Here is a 19542-nt window from a genome sequence, read left to right as displayed (position 1 = left end):
ACGTAATTCTAAATAATTTATGGTTAACAAGTTAACCCTCGAGAAGCACAAAAAGCACTAATGATGAATGCTCCCAGGACCAGGGATGATCAGCACAGCTCTGCAGCATTCTCTCTTTACTCCAGCTGTGACTGGGCCCTCGATACAGCACTGAGCATGAAAGCATCAAGTGTGACTTGTCAGGGGGTCGTAGCAATACATTCACAGACAGATTGACCTCACCCTCTCCTCGATGATGGGGAGTGAGATGTCAATGAAAGCCTCTTTCACTGTGAAGATCTTCAAACAAGAGAGGGACGCAAGGTCAACAGAGATAACCAAACTCCTTCAGTCCTCAAGGAGTTTAAAAAAACATTTACAGAGACTGCACTAAAGGTAATTGTAAATATTCATAATCCGTACAAAGAATTGTTTGACAGATCAAATGAGAAACAGTTCATTTGATGTGCATAATACCAAAGCAGCTTCATATGCATGTTAAGAGAAGGTCATGCGAACAGGACACTGAGATGTACTTACATGCTCACATTCCTCACACATGATTGTGTTGGTCAATTCACCAACAAAGATACGATCCACAAAGTTCATCTTCACTCCTTCTTTTCCATAAGCTGCCACAACAAAGGACACACAAAAGTCAAATAAAGAATAAAAAGATTAACATACCCTTTTACTATTGATAAATTCACGACTATTATGGTAAATTACATACTTCAGTGTTACAAGCAATAAGAGACAAGTTCATGAAACAATGGCAGAACAACTTTTAGTGTTAAGATGTTATTGCTTTATAATACATAGCTAATAAATAAAATAACATACATGAATATGTAAGCCAGCACTGCCCAACACTACAATATGAAGAGTGCTGACTACATTGCAATATCATTTAATATATAACATTAAACATAAGAAAATAAATATCCAACATATAATAATACATAAAAACATTCTCACTGTAAAATATAATTTATCTGTTTTTGAACAATAATTTTAATAGATAACACAAGATGGCAGTATTGTCCAGAATTCTAAGCAACGCTCATATGGGTGGCCAACCTTTAACTTGACGTTTGGTCTCCTCATCAGCAGTCTTCTCAGTGGGGTTGTTAAATGCTTTCAGGATGCCTGCCTTGATCCGCTGTCATTCAAAAACAAAATGTACATATAAAGCATGAAAATGTTTAGATAGCAATATTTTGTAGCAATAGATAATACCAATCTAAAATGAAAATGTAACTGAGGATTATACTAGTATACCCTTGGTTTATTGATAACATTTTTGTAGCATGTGTGTTGTACTTACCAAAGCATTCGATCACACACAAAAATGGTTTTAAAAAGGGTCTGAAATGGTAAGTGGCATGTAAACACCCTTTTGTGCAATGAAATTGTGTGTCAGAACTGCTTCACTACAGAGCACCTCATATATACGCATCTTAGTTCCTTGACATATTATGTCATATATTACATGGAGGAAGTTTCAGCCCACCCTCAGAATTAACATGGATTTATAAATGAACATAAAGCTTAAGCAATTATTATACTATATGAATATTTATTAAACGAGTAAATATAATCAGAAAAAAAAAAAAAGTAAAAACCTGCTCAGCAGTTTCAAAGTCAATGTCTACAATAGTTTGTAGCTAATAGGGATTAAACAGTGCACCATAAATGACCTAATATCCTATATTGTTGGAGGATTTAAGCCAGTTCAAAAACTTGAAATTCAAACCATGAATTTTATCTATTTGCAATTTCAGTTTTTAGCCAAACATATCATATATATATTTTTTTTATATACAAGTTATATCCAAAAGTGTGCTTAGATTTCTGGCCTGTAATGTATATTAATGTAAAAGAAATGCCCGTGCCCCTGACTGACACCGCATATGGGTATGTGTGAGTGTCTCAGACACCTCTCAGGCCCGGTCTTAATGAAAAGTGACATGGTCAGTGAGTGTTGGAGAGGAGACATGGCCACACTGAAGCACCAATCAATAGATAATTGGCTATAGTTCTGTCTGGGGCCATGACCAGTCAGCCCTACTGCCCAATCCCCCCTGCACTGGACTGACTATTTAGGTCAAAAGCTTCATTAATCCCACTCCTTCACCCCACCATCGCCAGCCCTCCCCAACTCAGATAGTCTCAGACCTACAGAGAAACCTACTAATTAATCACCAGTCGACCCCCCCAACTCACTGAAGAATCTGCAGCCCAGAACATGGGTTGTGCCCAGACCAGCATCATTAACCAAATTAAGCTAATTGCTGATCATTTACTATTGCCAATTAGCATATATTCCACCCGTAAACTTAAAAGGCCAATTGGCACATTCTGGTGTCTGGTTAATAACAAGATGAGACCTGGGGTGAGGAAGAGCAACTTTGTGAGCGCTGCGGGTAGCCCCACCAGTCAGAAAGTGTGTGTGTGAGACAGAACACCAGCTTCAAACACTGGATATATGATAATAATAAATACATTTAAAAAATGTACATCATTATATGAAATGAGTATACCATATGGCCAAATCAAAACTTTAAAAAAAAATATATATATAAGGCACATGCCTTTGTACATTATCCTGTGTGGTTTTAAGGCTGCACCCCCTCCCTCCGAGGCCAGGGGGGTTGGGGGGGGGCACAGCCGCCCTCATAAAGGCTCATTCAGCAGCTGCCTGTTTCCCAGGGCTTACAATGGCTCCCCGCTGTTCTCTGCAGCTCCTTAAGTGCCACAACTGCTAGCATTCACAGGTCAGGGTGGCCTGCTGCAGTGAAGGCGTGGGCCTGCGGCTGACCAAAGCTCACCGCACCCGCTGCCCAGTGCCTGTGGCCGGTGGCGGGTCCTGACCGGGGGCCTTTTTCCAACACACCATTCACCCCCACAGTGGGCGTTCTGTGTTCAAACCCTGCATAAGAGAATGGCGCATAGGCAAACCACACCAAGGGAGTGCGGCTATTCAGATATCCGAGGGCACATGCAGGCAGAACAGAAAAAATAACACACACACACACACACACGCGCGCTTTAAAAAGACCAGTGCACTGCAGGAAAGGCAACAAATTAGTTGTGTAACAGTTGAAAGGTAATTAGAAACATTTTATAGTGAAATCTGTTTCACAAAATGTTTACTATAATATTATAATCAATATATAAATAACTAATTAAGATATAATTAATATCTAAGCACAGTTGTCATTGCGTATGGTGGTGTCCATGTATGCAACACACTTTTAACACTTAACTTGGTGGCCCCAGGGCCCAGATATATGAAAACTTGTGTATATTATTGATGATTAGTGGTTGGATGATGGTGCAATATTAATTGTATTTTATCTTATGTAATATATTATTACATATTATTATTTTATATATAATTTTTTTTAGCATTTGTTAATGTTACCAGACTAATATTAGCAGTACTGCAGCAAGCCATGAGGCAGCGACTGCAATATTATTCGATTTCTTATTTCAAGGCTGCACAATTTGGGGGAAAAAAAACAACAAATAAAGTAATATTGTGATTACTGAGTTCCATATTGTGATATGCGATTGCAATATGATAATTGCCCCTTGCTTACCTATAAATTACCTCATATAAAATTACTAATTAAAAATCCACACATTATATCACTGCAAATGTTATTTCCCAATACTGCAGCTCAATAAAAATAAATATATAAAGCAATAAGAATTCTCAGAAACATTTTAAGAAAGCTGTACTACACATAGTAGGGTATAGGAACGGCTGAATATAAATAGGATGTTTTAGGTGCTGATACTAATTTGTCGTGTTGTTGTATTTTTAACTACAATTTCACTGTCACCCGACTCCATATCCATCCCCACCTGAGCTGACCAGTGGTATTTGGAAAAAGCCCTGTGAAAAGTAAGAAACTCCCTGCAATAATAAATACTCTGCCCCAGAGTTTTATATATGTTGCATATGTGGTCACCATCACCTGACGAAGGTGGCTGAGCTTTTAAAACAACCTAACATTTCATTTTTAAAAAAGCATTTAATTCATTTATTTACAACCTTTAACCTTTTAACAAGTTTCATAAAATGAATCAGGAACAAGTCATAAATATAATGCAATATAATGTAATATATTGTTTGTTGTGGTAGTAACTGTGTTTCTGCTCAATTAAAATGAAAGTTTCCCCACTTGCTCATGTCAACAGGTATTCACAAATACATAGAGTGGTTTGTATATTTGTGATTGGTGTGATACCTATTTGTGAATTTTGGCATATCTCCATAGGTCACGTGGGGAAACAGAAATGTATTTATTTTTCCGGCATGGTGCCCGAATTAGCATTAAGTAGAGAGGATTGTGATCTGAAGTGGTCACTTCTACTAATGGCAGGTCTGCGCTGATGTACTTAGACCTGCCCACAAGTGACGTGATCGCCTGAAGCATATGCTAACAGCAGACCTGAACAGCCGCGCAAAATGTTCGCTGGCCTACTTCCTTCTGAAGGTGAAACCGAGCTTGGCTTAACAAAAGGTCTGGCAGGTCTTACTACAACAAGCGAGCCACTTCAGATCAGTCACATGCAAATGCGTCAAGGCATCAATGAATTGCTACTTGCTGAAGACCTTGTACAGGTTCTGTATAAAGACATGTGAGAAGGTATACATTTATCAGCCAGACATGCAGTAGGTCTTGAAGATTACTTAGTAAAAGCAGGAAAAAATGAAAAGAATAACTATCCAAATGACTTCTGTGCCTTCCAAAAGGGTCCCAGGGTGGGATAATCAGTGCACTGGAAACACAGTCATTGGCACCCAATGCTCCGTGGTGTATGTGGGGAGTCGGGTCTGCTGCTTAAATCGTGGAAAACCTGCTAAAGAGTCTCCATACCGGCCCTTGTACAATTTCAAATGCACTTATAATGTGCACATGAAAAAGCCCAAACTGGATCATGAAGAAATTAAAGTAGGATTATGTTTGTAAATGTGAGATCATATAGAAAGTTATGCTTGTGTCATTTGCTTGTGGAAGACATTACAGCAGGATTCATTCAGTGGAAAAACAGTTGCAGTGAGTTGTTTTGGGAAAATGTTCTGCTGGGAAATCCTGGATATCTGAAAAGATGTGAAAGTGAAGCGAAAGTGAAGCGAAAGTGAAATTGTCAGATGTGATACGAAGCAGCACAGCACACGGTGCACACAGTGAAATTTGTCCTCTGTATTTAACCATCACCCTGAGTGACAGGCGCCCGGGGACCAGTGTGTGGGGACGGTGCTTTGCTCAGTGGCACCTCGGCGGATCGGGATTCGATTATGGGGCCGCTTCCTTAACCGCTAGGCCACCACTGACCCACCGTGTGCCAGAGGCAGTGGCCTCTTTCAGCAGCAGAATTCGCCCTTCCTCAACGAAAAAAACCTGAGTGTTCAAATATCTCAGAACTCAGTAATAAAGAAGTATTCTTGAAATTTCCCAGACCTCAATCTGATCCAGCATCCGTGGGATGTGGTGGAAAAATAAAATAATTGGATAGGTTATGGATAACTGGCACATGCCACATACCACAGAACCGCTTCAGAGGTTTTTAGGGAGCTCATGCCTCAAGAGGTGAAGGCTGTCAACCTAAACAATCCTGGGCATTGTGAAGGGTGTTTGTGTGTGTAAGTGGTTGAAGCCCCACCTTGGTCTCCTCCACCCTGATGGAGTCCAGCAGGTAGTGCAGCAGCTCTTGACTGTCTTGCTGCTGGTAGCCTTTGAAGCGGGGCGCCCTGCAGAAAGGAGAGAACATTCATATACATAAAAAATTAAATTATACAAAAAAAAAAAAAAAAACAGGACACACACACGCCAACGTAGATTCTTTTTGACACACCCACGCCCTGTTAACCTACAAATATTTACCTGGAAAGTAAGCCATGAAAAACCAAGCAGAGATGCTACAACATGCTCTCTCAGGCACACACACACACACACAAGCGCACACAATTCTAACAGCCACTCGATCCAAAAGCTGAAATTAAAGGAGAGAATGTGCATTATCTTCGCTCAAGGCCTCTCTGGTGCTTTTGCAGTCTGCTGCCTCTCTCACCAACTCTCCACCGGTCTCATCTCTGCACACTGCACCGCTCGGGAAGCATCGCAGATGGGGTCACACGCAGCCACACAAAGCTCCTGTTCACCTTCATTTGTTTTGAGCAATTCTTCATTAACAAAACAAAATTTTTCTTTAACAAAAGTATTAAAAAAAACAGTTGGTATAGCGATTTCTGCTCAGATACTTTTCAACCATAAATCCTGGTTAACAAGGTTCTCAAACCTTATCAAAACTTATATTTCAGCCCAGCACAACTGCCTGTTTCTCCAGGAAAGTAGTAATGATGACTGGACATTTACATTTACATTTACAGCATTTATCAGACGCCCTTATCCAGAGCGACTTACAATCAGTAGTTACAGGGACAGTCTCCCTGGAGCAACTCAGGGTTAAGTGTCTTGCTCAGGGACACAATGGTAGTACGTGGGATTCGAACCCGGGTCTTCTGGTTCATAGGCGAGTGTGTTACCCACTAGACTACTACCACCACAATTGTGAGGTTACAGTGGCTGTTCCCAAAATTAAAAATGGTCCTATGGCAAGGACAATGACACCTATTCAGGAAGATAACCCCGTAACATGTTGCTGTAAAGGACACTCTACATATGTAATGTTAGGTTGACAGGCAGGCTCCTTGGGCCAGAGTGGACCAGATGTGCAGCCAGATGTGGCGGACATATGGTGAGCCGGGGCTGTGGCCGTGGTAACCTGTTGTTGCTGTTGAAAGGCACAGTGTCATGGAACAGGTTGGTCAGGCTTCCGAATGCGAACGGGTGAGTCCAAGGTGTTGGACCAAGGTCAAGGTCTCAGGCTCCGAGGGCCAAAGTTGATAGAAATGGGCGTGGCTGTAACCGTGGAAACAGACTTGTCTGTCCAGAGCTCCCAGACGACGTTGGTTTTCTGGGACTAGTGTCAGTTACCAGCAGAGCGCATGGTGTGGCTGGAGGAAAGAGTCCGGCAGTCTGGAGCCCCTCTGCTGTGCACTGATGAAGGCTGACGGCCCGTCCCGCCATGGGTGACTGAGGGCCGCCACCTGCTCCTTGTGCAGGTCACGAGCAGGAGGTCTGAAGGAGTCCGGCCCCCCACCTTCCCTCTCTGTCCTCCACACTTAACCCCGGATCACTCCCCATGGGCAATGTGACATTGCCAAGGATACTTTACAGTCTTATTAATAAAATATTTTCAGAAGCAGAGCTGTAATTATATTGGTCTATTGTAGACCTTGTCCTAGATACTGACAAGAATTATTTCATCCCATTTGACAGATTGCAAACCCCTCATTTAGGAAGTGTCTCTATATTATGGAGCGGTTTGGGCTGGTATCCATTCAGCGCACGGGTTCTAACGTGGTTCTGGAGAAGGGCTGGCGGGTGAGGCTCGATTGGGCTGGAAGAATACGTGCGTAGCGTCCTGGAAACTCATCCCAGTGGAAGAGAGACAGAAGGAGCCTGTAGCGCTGCACCCAATCTGGCCTCGGCCAACACGGACAGCTGTGGCGTTAACACAATTAACAGCGGATGAGTTAGTACCAGACGCCAAGCAGCCCTGACATGCTGCTAAGTGCACATACACACTGATGAAGAAGGGAGGGGGAAAGGGAAAAAAAATGGAGGAATGAATGCACAAACATGCAAAAAATTATCAGGAAACTTCGTGTCCTCCAGGTCGTTTTTTTTTTTTTTTAAATAATCATAAAATGATTCAAATAACAAAATTCGATATCTCCATCTCAATTTCTAAAAATACACGTATGGATTGATGGCATCCGAAGGTTGCAAATACAGTGTAAATGCAACCTAGACATTCAGGCACAGCAAGGTTAAACATGGAATTCACCAGTAAATTCACTCATGTCAGTATACAAAAGAACAGTCTGAGATTTACACACAGATCTATAACTTGACACTAGTACCTAATCGTGACTAAAAGGACAGACGGCATTCTTAAATAGCTGCCTAATAATAATTCCACCACATACAAGATAAAAGCACCCATTTATTTCCATGCATTCACGAGTGAATTTGAATGCTTGCAAAAATATTCGATAAATGCAAACAAAGGCTGACACTGCAGGAGAAATGTAATTAATGGTCTGTATGGGCTGACCCAGTTGCTTTAGCACCTTCAATCACTCGTTCTGATGCAACCTTCGGAATCTCCTTTCTCTCTCACCAGCAGTTTTAATCAAATCTTAGCTGAAATCATACAACAAAGGCTGAGGGACTAGGGTGTCTGCTGTACCTTTTGTGCGTCCCTTTTCACCATCAGTGTGTGTGTGTGTGAGTGTGTGCGTGTTTTGTGGACGAGTCTCATTGTGAAGCAACAATTCTCCTATACCAATTTCACCCCACCGAGTAAGAGCAGCTTATTGGCGACTCCAGACTGGGTGAAAGACGAGGATGGAAATCGGGTGTGCTATGATGTGCCTGCCTGCAATGACAAGCTATGCAAATGTCACTAGTCGTGGCTACAGCTAACAGAGAGGAAATTCTAAAGACATGGCTAAGAGGATGGGAATATATAGCGTACAGCGAGTCTATACTCGGTGATGTTCAGAATCACTGCAGAATCGGAAATAACTGTCAAGAGGAAGACATTGCTTGAGAACTGCTGAGAACTGTAGATGAGCAGTGCCAATATCTCGTGGCAGATCATCGCCCATTGAGACATACTGTATGTGATTTTGGGCTATATAAGAAATAAATGTTGTTGATATACGTTTTATTGTGGTGTCGTGCAGTTTGTGTTGGTCAAATGATTTTTTTTTTTTTTAATGAAAATGGTGGAAAAACATGCATGAGCCAATCTAGATTAATTCATTTGGCCTAGTTTTTTTATATGCTTGTTTGGCAAATGGGGCAGGGGTGGTCTAGTGGGGGGGCAGAGGTGGTCCTAGTGGTTAAGGATGCGGCCCTGCAAACGAAGGTGGTCGGTTTGAATCCCGGTCTGCCAAGGTGCCACTGAGCAAAGCACCGTCCCCACACGCTGCTCCCTGGGTATCACAATGACAATCACTTCACCTTCACTTTCAATGGTTATAAATTTGAAAGCGGAAGAATGAATATGGTACTTTACATATACTTTTAAGATTCCATGGAAGTCTTCAAATTCTTGACTCCTTCTCTGAAATGAACAAGTAGATGAACGTGTACATCTCTCGCTCAAGAGAGCACTAATCATCATAAAGGACACCTCACATCTGACTCGTGGCCTGTTCCAACTGCTGCAGTCAGGCAAAAGATACAGGAGCATTAAATCAAGGACAGACAGCTTCTCCCCTGTTGTCATCAGGGCACTTAATGACATTTAATATATTTTCCCACCTCCAATTCAATTCCTTTTTCATGTGCAATAAGGTTTCTACCTCAATTTCTAATTTTATATTAGTATATATGCTAGTTGTCTTCCTTTTAAGCTAGCTCTACTTTCTTACTTTCTTTTTTACACACGTTATTTAAGATACCTCTCCGGTTCAGGGACTACATTTAATTTCATTGTACTAGTTGCAATGACAATAAAGATATTCTGATTAACAGTCAAATTTATTTTAGTAAAACTTATAATTTAGTAAATTATAAAATATAATTTAAACAGTAGTCCAAGGAATAAATGGAAATGCTTAAAGCAGTGACCTGCTTTCAAAAAAAAAAACAAAAAAAAAAAAAAACAACACCTTACCTAGAACTGAAAAATCAATGTGCATTTCAGAATTACATACATTTTTCATGGAACCAGAAATGGGTTAACAACTTAAAGCTCTTCTGCAGCAACAGAAGTTGCTCAAGCCTTGAAAGGTGGCTATATCAATTCCTACAGGCATCCCAACATTTGTGATTAAAACCCCCTCTGTCTTTGTAAAAGTAGTGTTGAAACACACTGTGGTACCGTACCAGCGTGTGAGTATTTTATGTACTGCTGAAAGTAGTGTGTTGCTATTAAAAATGAAAGAAATAAGGCAATTATCAATAAAAGAGACACTCACTCGAAAGTGAAGGTCTTTCCCACAGAGAACTTGTGAAGACCATCAAGGTGTCTCCTTCACCATCAAAAGGCAGTCAGAAACCAAAAGAGGTTTGGAAGACCCAAAGCCACAACATCATCATCAGAAGACAAGTTCACAGCTTGAGTGATTGGTGGCTTACAGGACCACAGATTAATAGTAGTCATAGGAAAGCGAATCTGTTTCAACTGTAAAGAGTTAAAAAAAAAAAAAAAAGCTTGTCTGAAACACTGCTAATTGACTACCGATGACTGGAAGAAGGTGTTATGGATGGAAAGGTTCAGTTGGTTCATCATGCAGGCCATGGGTATGCAAAGGGATGGTTCCTCAGTGTGACTTGTACAGAGGGAAAGGCGGCCTGAACCAAAACACGTACCAGTATATTTGATTTCCATTATAGAAAAATGCCATATTATATGCCAAAGCTTGGTACATAGCTTTGGCATATAGTGTTTGGTACATAAAAAAATTTGAATATATTTTTTCTTCTATCGTTTAATTACATAGTACAGGGCGGGCCATTTATATGGATACACCTTAATAGAATGGGAATGGTTGGTGACATTGAACACATTTTATAAGTGGTCAGAAACTTGTAAATAACTCATGAAAGAATAAAGTTATGCTAAAACCAAGCACACCATTGTTTTTCTTGTGAAATTACCAATAAATTTGATGTGTCACATGACCCTCTTCCTATTGAAAAAACAAAAGTTGGATCCAAGATGACCGACTTCAAAATGGCCACTATGGTCACCACCCATCTTGAAAAGTTTGCCCCCCTCACATATACTAATGTGCCACAAACAGGACGTTAATATCACCAACCATTCCCGTTTTATTAAGGTGTATCCATATAAATGGCCCACCCTGTACAATGAGGAAAAAATTGTGTTCTACATTTTTTGACCTGTTGTGTACATTTACATTTACAGCATTTACCAGACGCCCTTATCCAGAGCGACTTACAATCAGTAGTTACAGGGACAGTCCCCCCTGTCTTGCTCAGGGATACAATGGTAGAAAGTGGGTTTTGAACCAGGGTCTTCTGGTTCCCACTACGCTACTACCCACCCCATTGAAAATGTACATTGAAGATGTAAAGGACTGAGCACAGAAGAGAAGAGTGTAAATCTATGTGATGAGGCACAGACCGTCTAGGTCCAAATCAACATCTAATGATGCCCTTTTGTCTGTGCATAGCCTCAAATGGCAAAAAATTATATCACACACATGCTACACACCCCCTAACACAGCATCTCCAAATAAACCCAAGAACAAACTGGGTCTCTGGCTGGCACCAGAAGCTCACTGTGGTCCTGAGCCAAACTCTGCCTAGCAGTGGTCAGAGAAAGTGCAGACCTCTCCAGCTGGCGGTCGGGTCTGGGCACTGGGTGTTGGTGCCAGCAGCACTCAGCTGGTCAGCTTGGTCTGCAGCAGGCTGACTGTACCAGACCAACACAAATGTGTAGAGTCATCTGGTCCCCACTCCCCACTGCCTGGTACCCTTTCACATGTAAAACCAACATTTTGACTAGCATAGCATAATGTATTCAGCATTTTGTTCCATCGTCCACCATTACTACTTGCATATTCTCAGCAAAATGTTTTGACAAAATGTTTTCGATCAACTAAGGAACTTGTAAATTGGTCAGTCAACTTAGGGCAAAGGGACAGAGAATGAGATCTAGAGTGTCCTATTTCAGCAAACACCTGAGACCTAAAGCTAAAAAGCTTTGAGCTGAGACAGGTCAAACCCAGGTCAAGAACAAGGGTATAGAAGAACCACCACACATTTGTACAGTTTTCTTCCTATGCTTGCACTTGAACAGGAAACACAGTTGTTCCAGATAAGAACCTGAATACGAACTTGATATAAACCTTTCAGATGATAAAGGTGTACAAAATACTATTGTTATTAGAATTTTTTTAATGAAAATGTTGTGCAAGGATTCAGTGGTACATGGGTGTCTGTAATGGGGGAATGAAGAACCCCCTGTGCAGGACAGCTGAGCGGTGATTGTTTCAGGGAGGCAGACGCCATTTATTAAGTAACATTCCAACCAAAAACTTCAATCATAACATTCAAACTAAATAATAAACTGCCCGGGTTCTTATAGCCCTGGCCCCCACCATTTATCTAGCAGACAATAAACCCCCCCCCCCCAAAAAAAAAAAAAAAACAATTATCTCCCAACCAATGTTCAAACAAACCGTAATAATCATTTTGGACATTTATCACAGACTAGATTAATATACTTTTTCTGGATTAATATTGGCTCACATATTCAATACCTAAATCATTTTACTTAACTAAAAACCATTTGGTAGACTCTTAGTTTCACCCCAGCACCCGGGAATCAGCACGACAGACATTTCCTGTTAATAATCTGCATTAGTTTGATCTTGTCCAATCACAACTGTTTATTATTTCCTGGGAACTAGGGTTGTGTATTGCAAGGATCTCACGATACACATCACGGTACATGGGCCATGATACAATTATAACACGATATATTGTGATAGTGTACATATTGCGATATTCAGTGAAAATGTAATTTGATATACCAGATGCTGTGTACGAGTTGGGTGGATCATATTACAGTAATAATTCGGCCAAAACAACATAACTCAGAACTTAATTTTAACTGTTTAAAGATAAAATGCATAAGATATTTAAGAAAAGAAGATATTTAAGAAAAGAAGATATTTAAGTGTCCAGTCAGTTATCTGAGGCTGATGTGGTGGTGAGCCAGCACCATATTTTTGTATATAAAAAAATATCGATATTTGATGTCCCTGTATCGATACAATATCACCACGTAAAATATTGCAATATGTTCCTGTATTGTTGTTTTCTAACACCCCTACTAGGAACCCTGCACACTGGATTTTGGAAGAACTATACATAAGGGTCAATGACATAGAAGATTTTTCAACATGCCAATATTAAAATACCAAAAATAAGAATATCTGTTGCAACTATTCAAATATTTGTTGTGTATACATAAATTAATACAAATTTATTTAATTAAGTCATTCTAGATTTTTTATTTTTTTTAAAGAGGCAATTTAAAAAGTAATGTGGTGTGACCATTATTTCTCAAAACTAATATATACTTTCTAACATACATAATTTTTTACAAGTTGTTAGTAATATTAAGTAATTTTCCTGTAAAACCCATAGAACTGATAACGTTTTTAAAAATACCATTCACTTATGCATATTGAATCAGTTATTAATGATTTAGGTATAGGAATGAGATATTTTTTATTTTGAATTTTAGGTCAACGAACATTAAAAATTTTTGAATGAAATTTGAAACAGATTTTTTATTAACATTTCAAATATGAACTTAAACTCATCTTTATTTTCTATATAGCACATTTCATACAAGGAATACTGCAAATTGCTTTACTTGGGGGGAAAAAAACGTGGTCGTAAACATACACTCTTTAAAATGTGATATGGCAAGCCGCGAAGGGCCAGGTGAAGAAAGCATGAATTAACCGATTGAACAACATAAACAGTAACATTTCATAAACATTCATTTCATGTTTTGAAAAATCCACCCTAGGCCTGTTAAAACTGCCCAATCTTGGCTGCTCGATATAGCATGCCGTGAGGTTGCCGGCTCAGGTTCTGAATGACAAACACCACATGTTCTTGTAGTAATATGTAATATCTGGCACTTGTGGCCACATGAACAAGTTCTTTCCTCCTGCCTGCCGCATGGATGTAACTTGCACTTCCTCTCCAACAATCTGAAGAACCTGGTCATCATAGTTTATGTGGGTTCCAATCCTGATGATGTCTATGTTTTGCAATTTTATACAAGTACAAAACACTTTGTAAAATCTGCCAAATATGGCAGAAAATAAATTGTAGTAGAACAGCGGTCATGGCTGGAAGGCTGCACCACATGATATTTTGACACTTTAAATGACAGAAAAATTAGAAATAACTCCTGTATTTTGAGATGAGTTGAGATGAGTACATATATTGGAGCAATACTACATATACTTAGTATGTTTTAGCATATTAAAACCTTTAACAGACCTCAGCTTGTTTACAAAGTCCTTTGCATTATAAATTCTACATTAAATGTTGTATGTTATTTACGTTATATACATTATATGTTGTATGTTATAAAAACAAATAACATTATCCACAGAAATGGCCGGTGGACAACGTTTCTGTGGCATTTTGATTGCATAGTTAATTAAATAATCTTGATTCTAATACATCCATTAAACCCATCCTTCATGCTTTAAATTATAATAATATACATTTTTGTCTGCAGCACAAGTTGGCCTGAACGTGAAGTATGGACTTTCCCTATAATTGAATGTTTTAATCAATCTTGTAGGGCACTTCAGTTGAATTAACATAAAAAGGCAACATTCCAGATTTAACGTAAAACCAGAATGCTTATTTCTATTGTATACAGTCCAAATCAGTCCCTCAATTCACCTGAATCCTGTCTAGTTTGAAGTTGCAAATGAGTTAAACTGGGCATTATAGAACCTCTATTTTGTCATGATGTCGTTGTTTCGTTGCTTTTTTAGAGTCAATGAATAACTCTCAGCTTTAATCAAGCACATTTACAATAAAACCTTATCAGAGAAGTATGAGGGGGAAAAAAACAAAACCATACATTCACATGCACATACCCCTTGCCATTTGAAAAGTTCCGAAATTTGTACGACCCAAGAGATGGATGAGGATGAAGTAGAGTACTTCAGTGAGATATGAATGGATATAATTGTGAGTGTACGTATGAGCCCTTTTGTGTCTGAACACATGCATGCATGAGTGACAGACAGCAGTGGTAGGTACCAGATGAAATTATTTTTACTCTCCCTCACACACACACACACACACACACACACACACACACACACACACATACATACACACACCTGGCTGATAAATGCAGGGTACATGAGTGCATATAACAAAGACATCCGGCTGCCAGCAGTCTCATGCCCAAGCCACCCAACCATTTAGAACACCTCTTCCCCCATTAGCCAGCCGACCGTTTAGCCAGTGCATAGAACACAACCAACCCCGACAAACCAGCCGTTCACCATGTCCAAAGAGCATGTTCAAAGAACAGTCGCTAAACAGCTCACCATGCAGTGATGGGTAACCAGCCATGCTGAGGTCACACTCCAACCAGCCTTTGAAGCCCAAAGCAGGCAATTCAAGCCACTAAGCTAGGTCAGATAAACAGGAATGCCAGGATCGGCTGTGTTTCGGCTGACGGGTTCTAACAATGGACTTGGTGCTCTGTATTCTGCTGCTCAGTGCTCTAGTTTGACATTTACACGCGAGACATGCTGAAAGTCTTAACCTGTGCAATGACAAACCGAGTACAGTCCCCGCCAGAGGGTGGCACAGGTGCTGACGGCGCTCAGAAGGTCAGGAACACTGATGCTCTGAACCATATTGACTGGGCGGGAAACTGTGGCCCCTGTTGCCACAGAAACAAAAAAGGGGCGCCATACCAACTGAAGGGCGCTGCGGTCTTTCCGTCACTCAGAAAATGGGGTGCGCAAGTTTCAAGCGAACCTTGGAAGACCTTCGGGCAGTGGCGTGTTTTAAAGCACAACAGCGTGTGAAATACAGATGCAGGGCTGGATGGAAGGATGGAAGGATGGATGCAGTGGCTTTATATTGGAATATATACAAGGACACCATGTAAATGAAAACATGTTTATCTGGACAATAGGTCATTCTTTATCACACTTGTTCACTCTCTCACTCACTTTTAATGACAACCACGGCGGTTGTCAGGACGCAGGCAAAGAAAAATAAATAAATCTGCTATGTTAACAGCTGTCAATAAGACACAGTCCTTTCCCGTGGCAAAGCAGACTGTTTACAGGCATGTGGCTGAGTTACTGTAAACATATTTATCTGATAGATCGAAGCTTCCCTGACACACGCACGGACACACACACACACACACACACACACACGTCTTACTTCTGACAAAGCTGATTGAAGAGCAGTTTGGGAGAGATGGGCCCTTTCCCAGCCTCCTTCATGCTCTGCAGAAACAGGAACATGGCCGAAGTCAGCGGCTCTGGGTTCGGCAGAGTGATCATCAGGGCTCCCTACAGAACAAACAAGGGGAGGGATCATCATTTTACGCCCAATAATAGCAAAAAAAAAAAAAGCGAAACGTTCTGGTCTTTGCGTAGAGAGGCAGCACAGAGCGCACCAGGTTAGTATCTGGCGGTGGGCTGATCTTCAGCTTGTGGCCTTTCTCCTTCACTTCCTGAATCAGGTCATTCAGCATATGGGTCTGCGACAAATTCTAGCGCAAAAAAAAAAATTATAACAAATGATCAGACCGTTGCCTAAAAACAGTAGTCAACATGGCTTTTTCTGCATTCACCTGCATGACTGCATTGAAGAAGCAGGTGTTGCCCAGGTTGTTGATGCCTTTGACAGGGTAGGGTGTGCTGTTGGTTGGGCTCTTCCCCCTCTGAGGGTCCGAGTACTCAGAGGGCTCCTCGCGAAACTTGATGACTTTTGATGATGATGTTCCTGTAGCCCCACAAAGCAGGAGAAATAGTTACAGACCTCATTCTCTTTAAAATTGAAGCTAATGTCAGAAACACGATTCAACTGGTTGAGAGAAATATGATTAAATTAACTGCTCCAGCCATTCAGAAAAAAATCTGTTCATTTTCACAATTTTATTGAAAATTAAATGATAATTATCATTGATTTGCCACCTGCTAATAATCAGATCACATGCAGGCACAGAAAATAACTTATGAACACAACAGGCCGATTTCTCCCAATGACCCCCGCTGTATAGTAGGAGCAATGTCCAACAGGAGGACAATGCGAGCCGAACAGCTCGTCTGTGGGCCCAATTTGAATCCAGCTCTAGTCCCAGCGCAGTGAGGGGCAGCGGGCGGAGTGCCGTGCGGATTTTTCCGGTGGAGGCGGTTTAACGTGCCAGGCGGCAGCTGGGCCAGAGCGGGGTCATCTGGGACGGCAGATGACAGCTGGAGAAGACTCCGCTGGTGAGGGAGCGGCACTCTGGCCCAGCTGTTACACTCCCCACTCCAAAATAAATAAATAAACAAACAAACAAACAAATAAATAGATATTTAACTATATAACTACATTTATGATTAATGATGTGTAACACAAAAACAGATATACACAGCGACCTTACGATTTAAAACCACTGATAAGCAAACTGTCTTTCTGGTTACAACGGTTCAATTTAGGGGGGAAACATGTTCTACGAACTTATATTGTGCATCTTTGGGCATGAAATGAGCAACTGTGGTGATTAAAACCTTATTCCAGAGCAGACATTAATGAATAACTCAGCGGGGAAGGTTCTATTTGAATTCCCAGTCCCAGCTTATGAACACCGTGACTTTTCCCAAATATAATTCAATAATATTTTGTGTTTTCACCACATATTTTTACATGATTTACACATGAACAACTGCACAAGCAGAAGCAGCAAAGGCCCAGATGGAAAATTTGTGAGATGCCATCACTACCCATCCAATCAGTGGTGCCATCTAAGTGGGGGGAGACAAGTGTTGTTCCATCACATTAAGCATTAATGAACAAAACAAGTGAGAAGACCACTGGTGCTGAAGAAACGGAGTGAGTGACAGAGAGCGGGAGAGAAATTGCCCCATGGTAACGCCTGCCTTAAAAAAAAAAAAAGGGCCAAATAAAATAGATAAACAAAAATTGCCAGTCCAAGGTTTTTGAATAAGTGGGTGCCCACCCATTCACCAAATAAGTGGGTGGTAGTAGTTAAAGTTAAAGTGTAGTGATTGTCACATGTGATACACATCAGCACAGCACACAGTGCACACAGTGAAATTTGTCCTCCTCATTTAACCCATCACCCTGAGTGAGCAGTGGGCACCATGACAGGCGCAGTGTGTGGGGACGATGCTTTGCTCGGTGGCACCTCAGTGGCACCTTGGCAGATCGGGATTTGATTAGGGGGGCGCTTCCTTAACCGCTAGGTTACCACTGCCCCAAATGTTTATGGGAGTTGAGAGCAGTCATCGGGCTTGAACCCGGAACCTCTCACACCCGAAGCAAGAATCATACCACTAGACCAAAAAGCCAACAGTAGTAACACTCTCGCCTGTAAACCAGAAGTCCCAGGTTCAAATCCCACTTACTACCATCGTGTCCCTGAGCAAGACACTTAACCCTGAGTGTCTCCAGGGGGGGACTGTCCCTGTAAATACTGATTGTAAGTCGCTCTGGATAAGGGCGTCTGATAAATGCTCTAAATGTAAGTTAGCAAATAGGGAGGTGGGGAGGATTTTTTTTATTTTTAAAGTATACAGTCAAATAGAATGTGGAACATTTTAAAATCAATCAAGCAGTAGAGAATTTAACCTGCAATTGAATTAGTCATTTCCATATCCATGCAAGAAGCAGAGCGGGACAATAACAGGGAGAACCCAAACACATCCAGAAAACCAGCATGGTCTAGATTTCAGCACGGTACAAGTTTCTAATACAATAAAACAAAGAAAATGCTGGCTACAGGTGGATTATAAGCCCCTTATCTGCTAGACAATGACAAGACCTGTGCTCTGTTTGGACAGATCATGGTGTGAAAAGTGCAAAAAACACACATACACAGTCTCACAATGTGCTTTTAGTTATTACAAAAAAAAAATGTTGTAAAGGACGCCAGTGCTGCAGTCAGCTCTAATGGTGAACAACGGACTTGAATACACACAAATATCTCATCGCTTCTGACATCTAATTGCAGGGGCAGTGGTGGCCAAGCGGTTAAGGAAGATCCGCCAAGGTGCCACTGAGCAAAGCACCGTCCCCACACACTGCTCCCCGGGCGCCTGTCAAGGCTGCCCACTGTTCACTCAGGGTGATGGTTAAATGCAGAGGACAAATTTCACTGTGTGCACCGTGTGCTGTGCTGCTGCAATCACGTCACTTTATTATTATTATTATTTAATTGACACAATCCTCATCACTCAATGTTCAATGTTTCAACCTATCCCCACCCCAAGTCCGTATAACTTTATAAACACTTGCCTTTATCCACAGATGAAGCCTAATTTCAAGGGCATATGCGTCACGTCTTAAGGGTTAAGCAGTATTGTGATTATATATTCATGACATGGACGCTATGTGATAAGCACACAGGTGCAAACTGGGTGCCAAGTGAAGTGTTGGATCATCTTCACACAGCCTTCAAATAGGAAATAAACTGAAATCATTTAAATTGGTCTGAAGTGACAGTGACTAATTGTCACGTGTGACACACCCCAGCACGGCACCCAGTCAAACGAAATGAAGAAAGAATCAGCAAGATTCTGGTTCGGCCCCTCACAGAAGCATGTTCCATAGGTTCTACAAGCAGAACAGAGCCGCCCAGATGCTGATATGATATGATATATGGAATATGGCCTGGTACGGCGTCATATTA

At 41.0% G+C, this 19542-nt stretch overlaps 1 protein-coding gene across 4 annotated transcripts in view; it reads right to left on the bottom strand.

Moving 5' to 3' along the window:
• The window catches only part of usp45 (ubiquitin specific peptidase 45), a 36221-nt gene that overhangs the window by 5459 nt on the left and 11220 nt on the right, over positions 1 to 19542 (bottom strand). For all 4 annotated transcript variants that reach the window (XM_028981577.1, XM_028981576.1, XM_028981578.1 and 1 more), the window contains exons 6-12: positions 16480 to 16631; positions 16303 to 16398; positions 16065 to 16195; positions 5659 to 5746; positions 1060 to 1141; positions 520 to 611; positions 223 to 279 (exon numbers count right to left, since the gene is read on the bottom strand). In XM_028981577.1, coding sequence (XP_028837410.1) covers positions 223 to 279; positions 520 to 611; positions 1060 to 1141; positions 5659 to 5746; positions 16065 to 16195; positions 16303 to 16398; positions 16480 to 16631 — 698 coding nt within the window. The remainder of the gene's footprint in view (positions 1 to 222; positions 280 to 519; positions 612 to 1059; positions 1142 to 5658; positions 5747 to 16064; positions 16196 to 16302; positions 16399 to 16479; positions 16632 to 19542) is intronic.

Source organism: Denticeps clupeoides, chromosome 5, assembly GCF_900700375.1.
Source record: "Denticeps clupeoides chromosome 5, fDenClu1.1, whole genome shotgun sequence".
NCBI classification, from domain to species: domain Eukaryota; kingdom Metazoa; phylum Chordata; class Actinopteri; order Clupeiformes; family Denticipitidae; genus Denticeps; species Denticeps clupeoides.
This window is presented reverse-complemented; position numbering and strand designations above follow the sequence as displayed.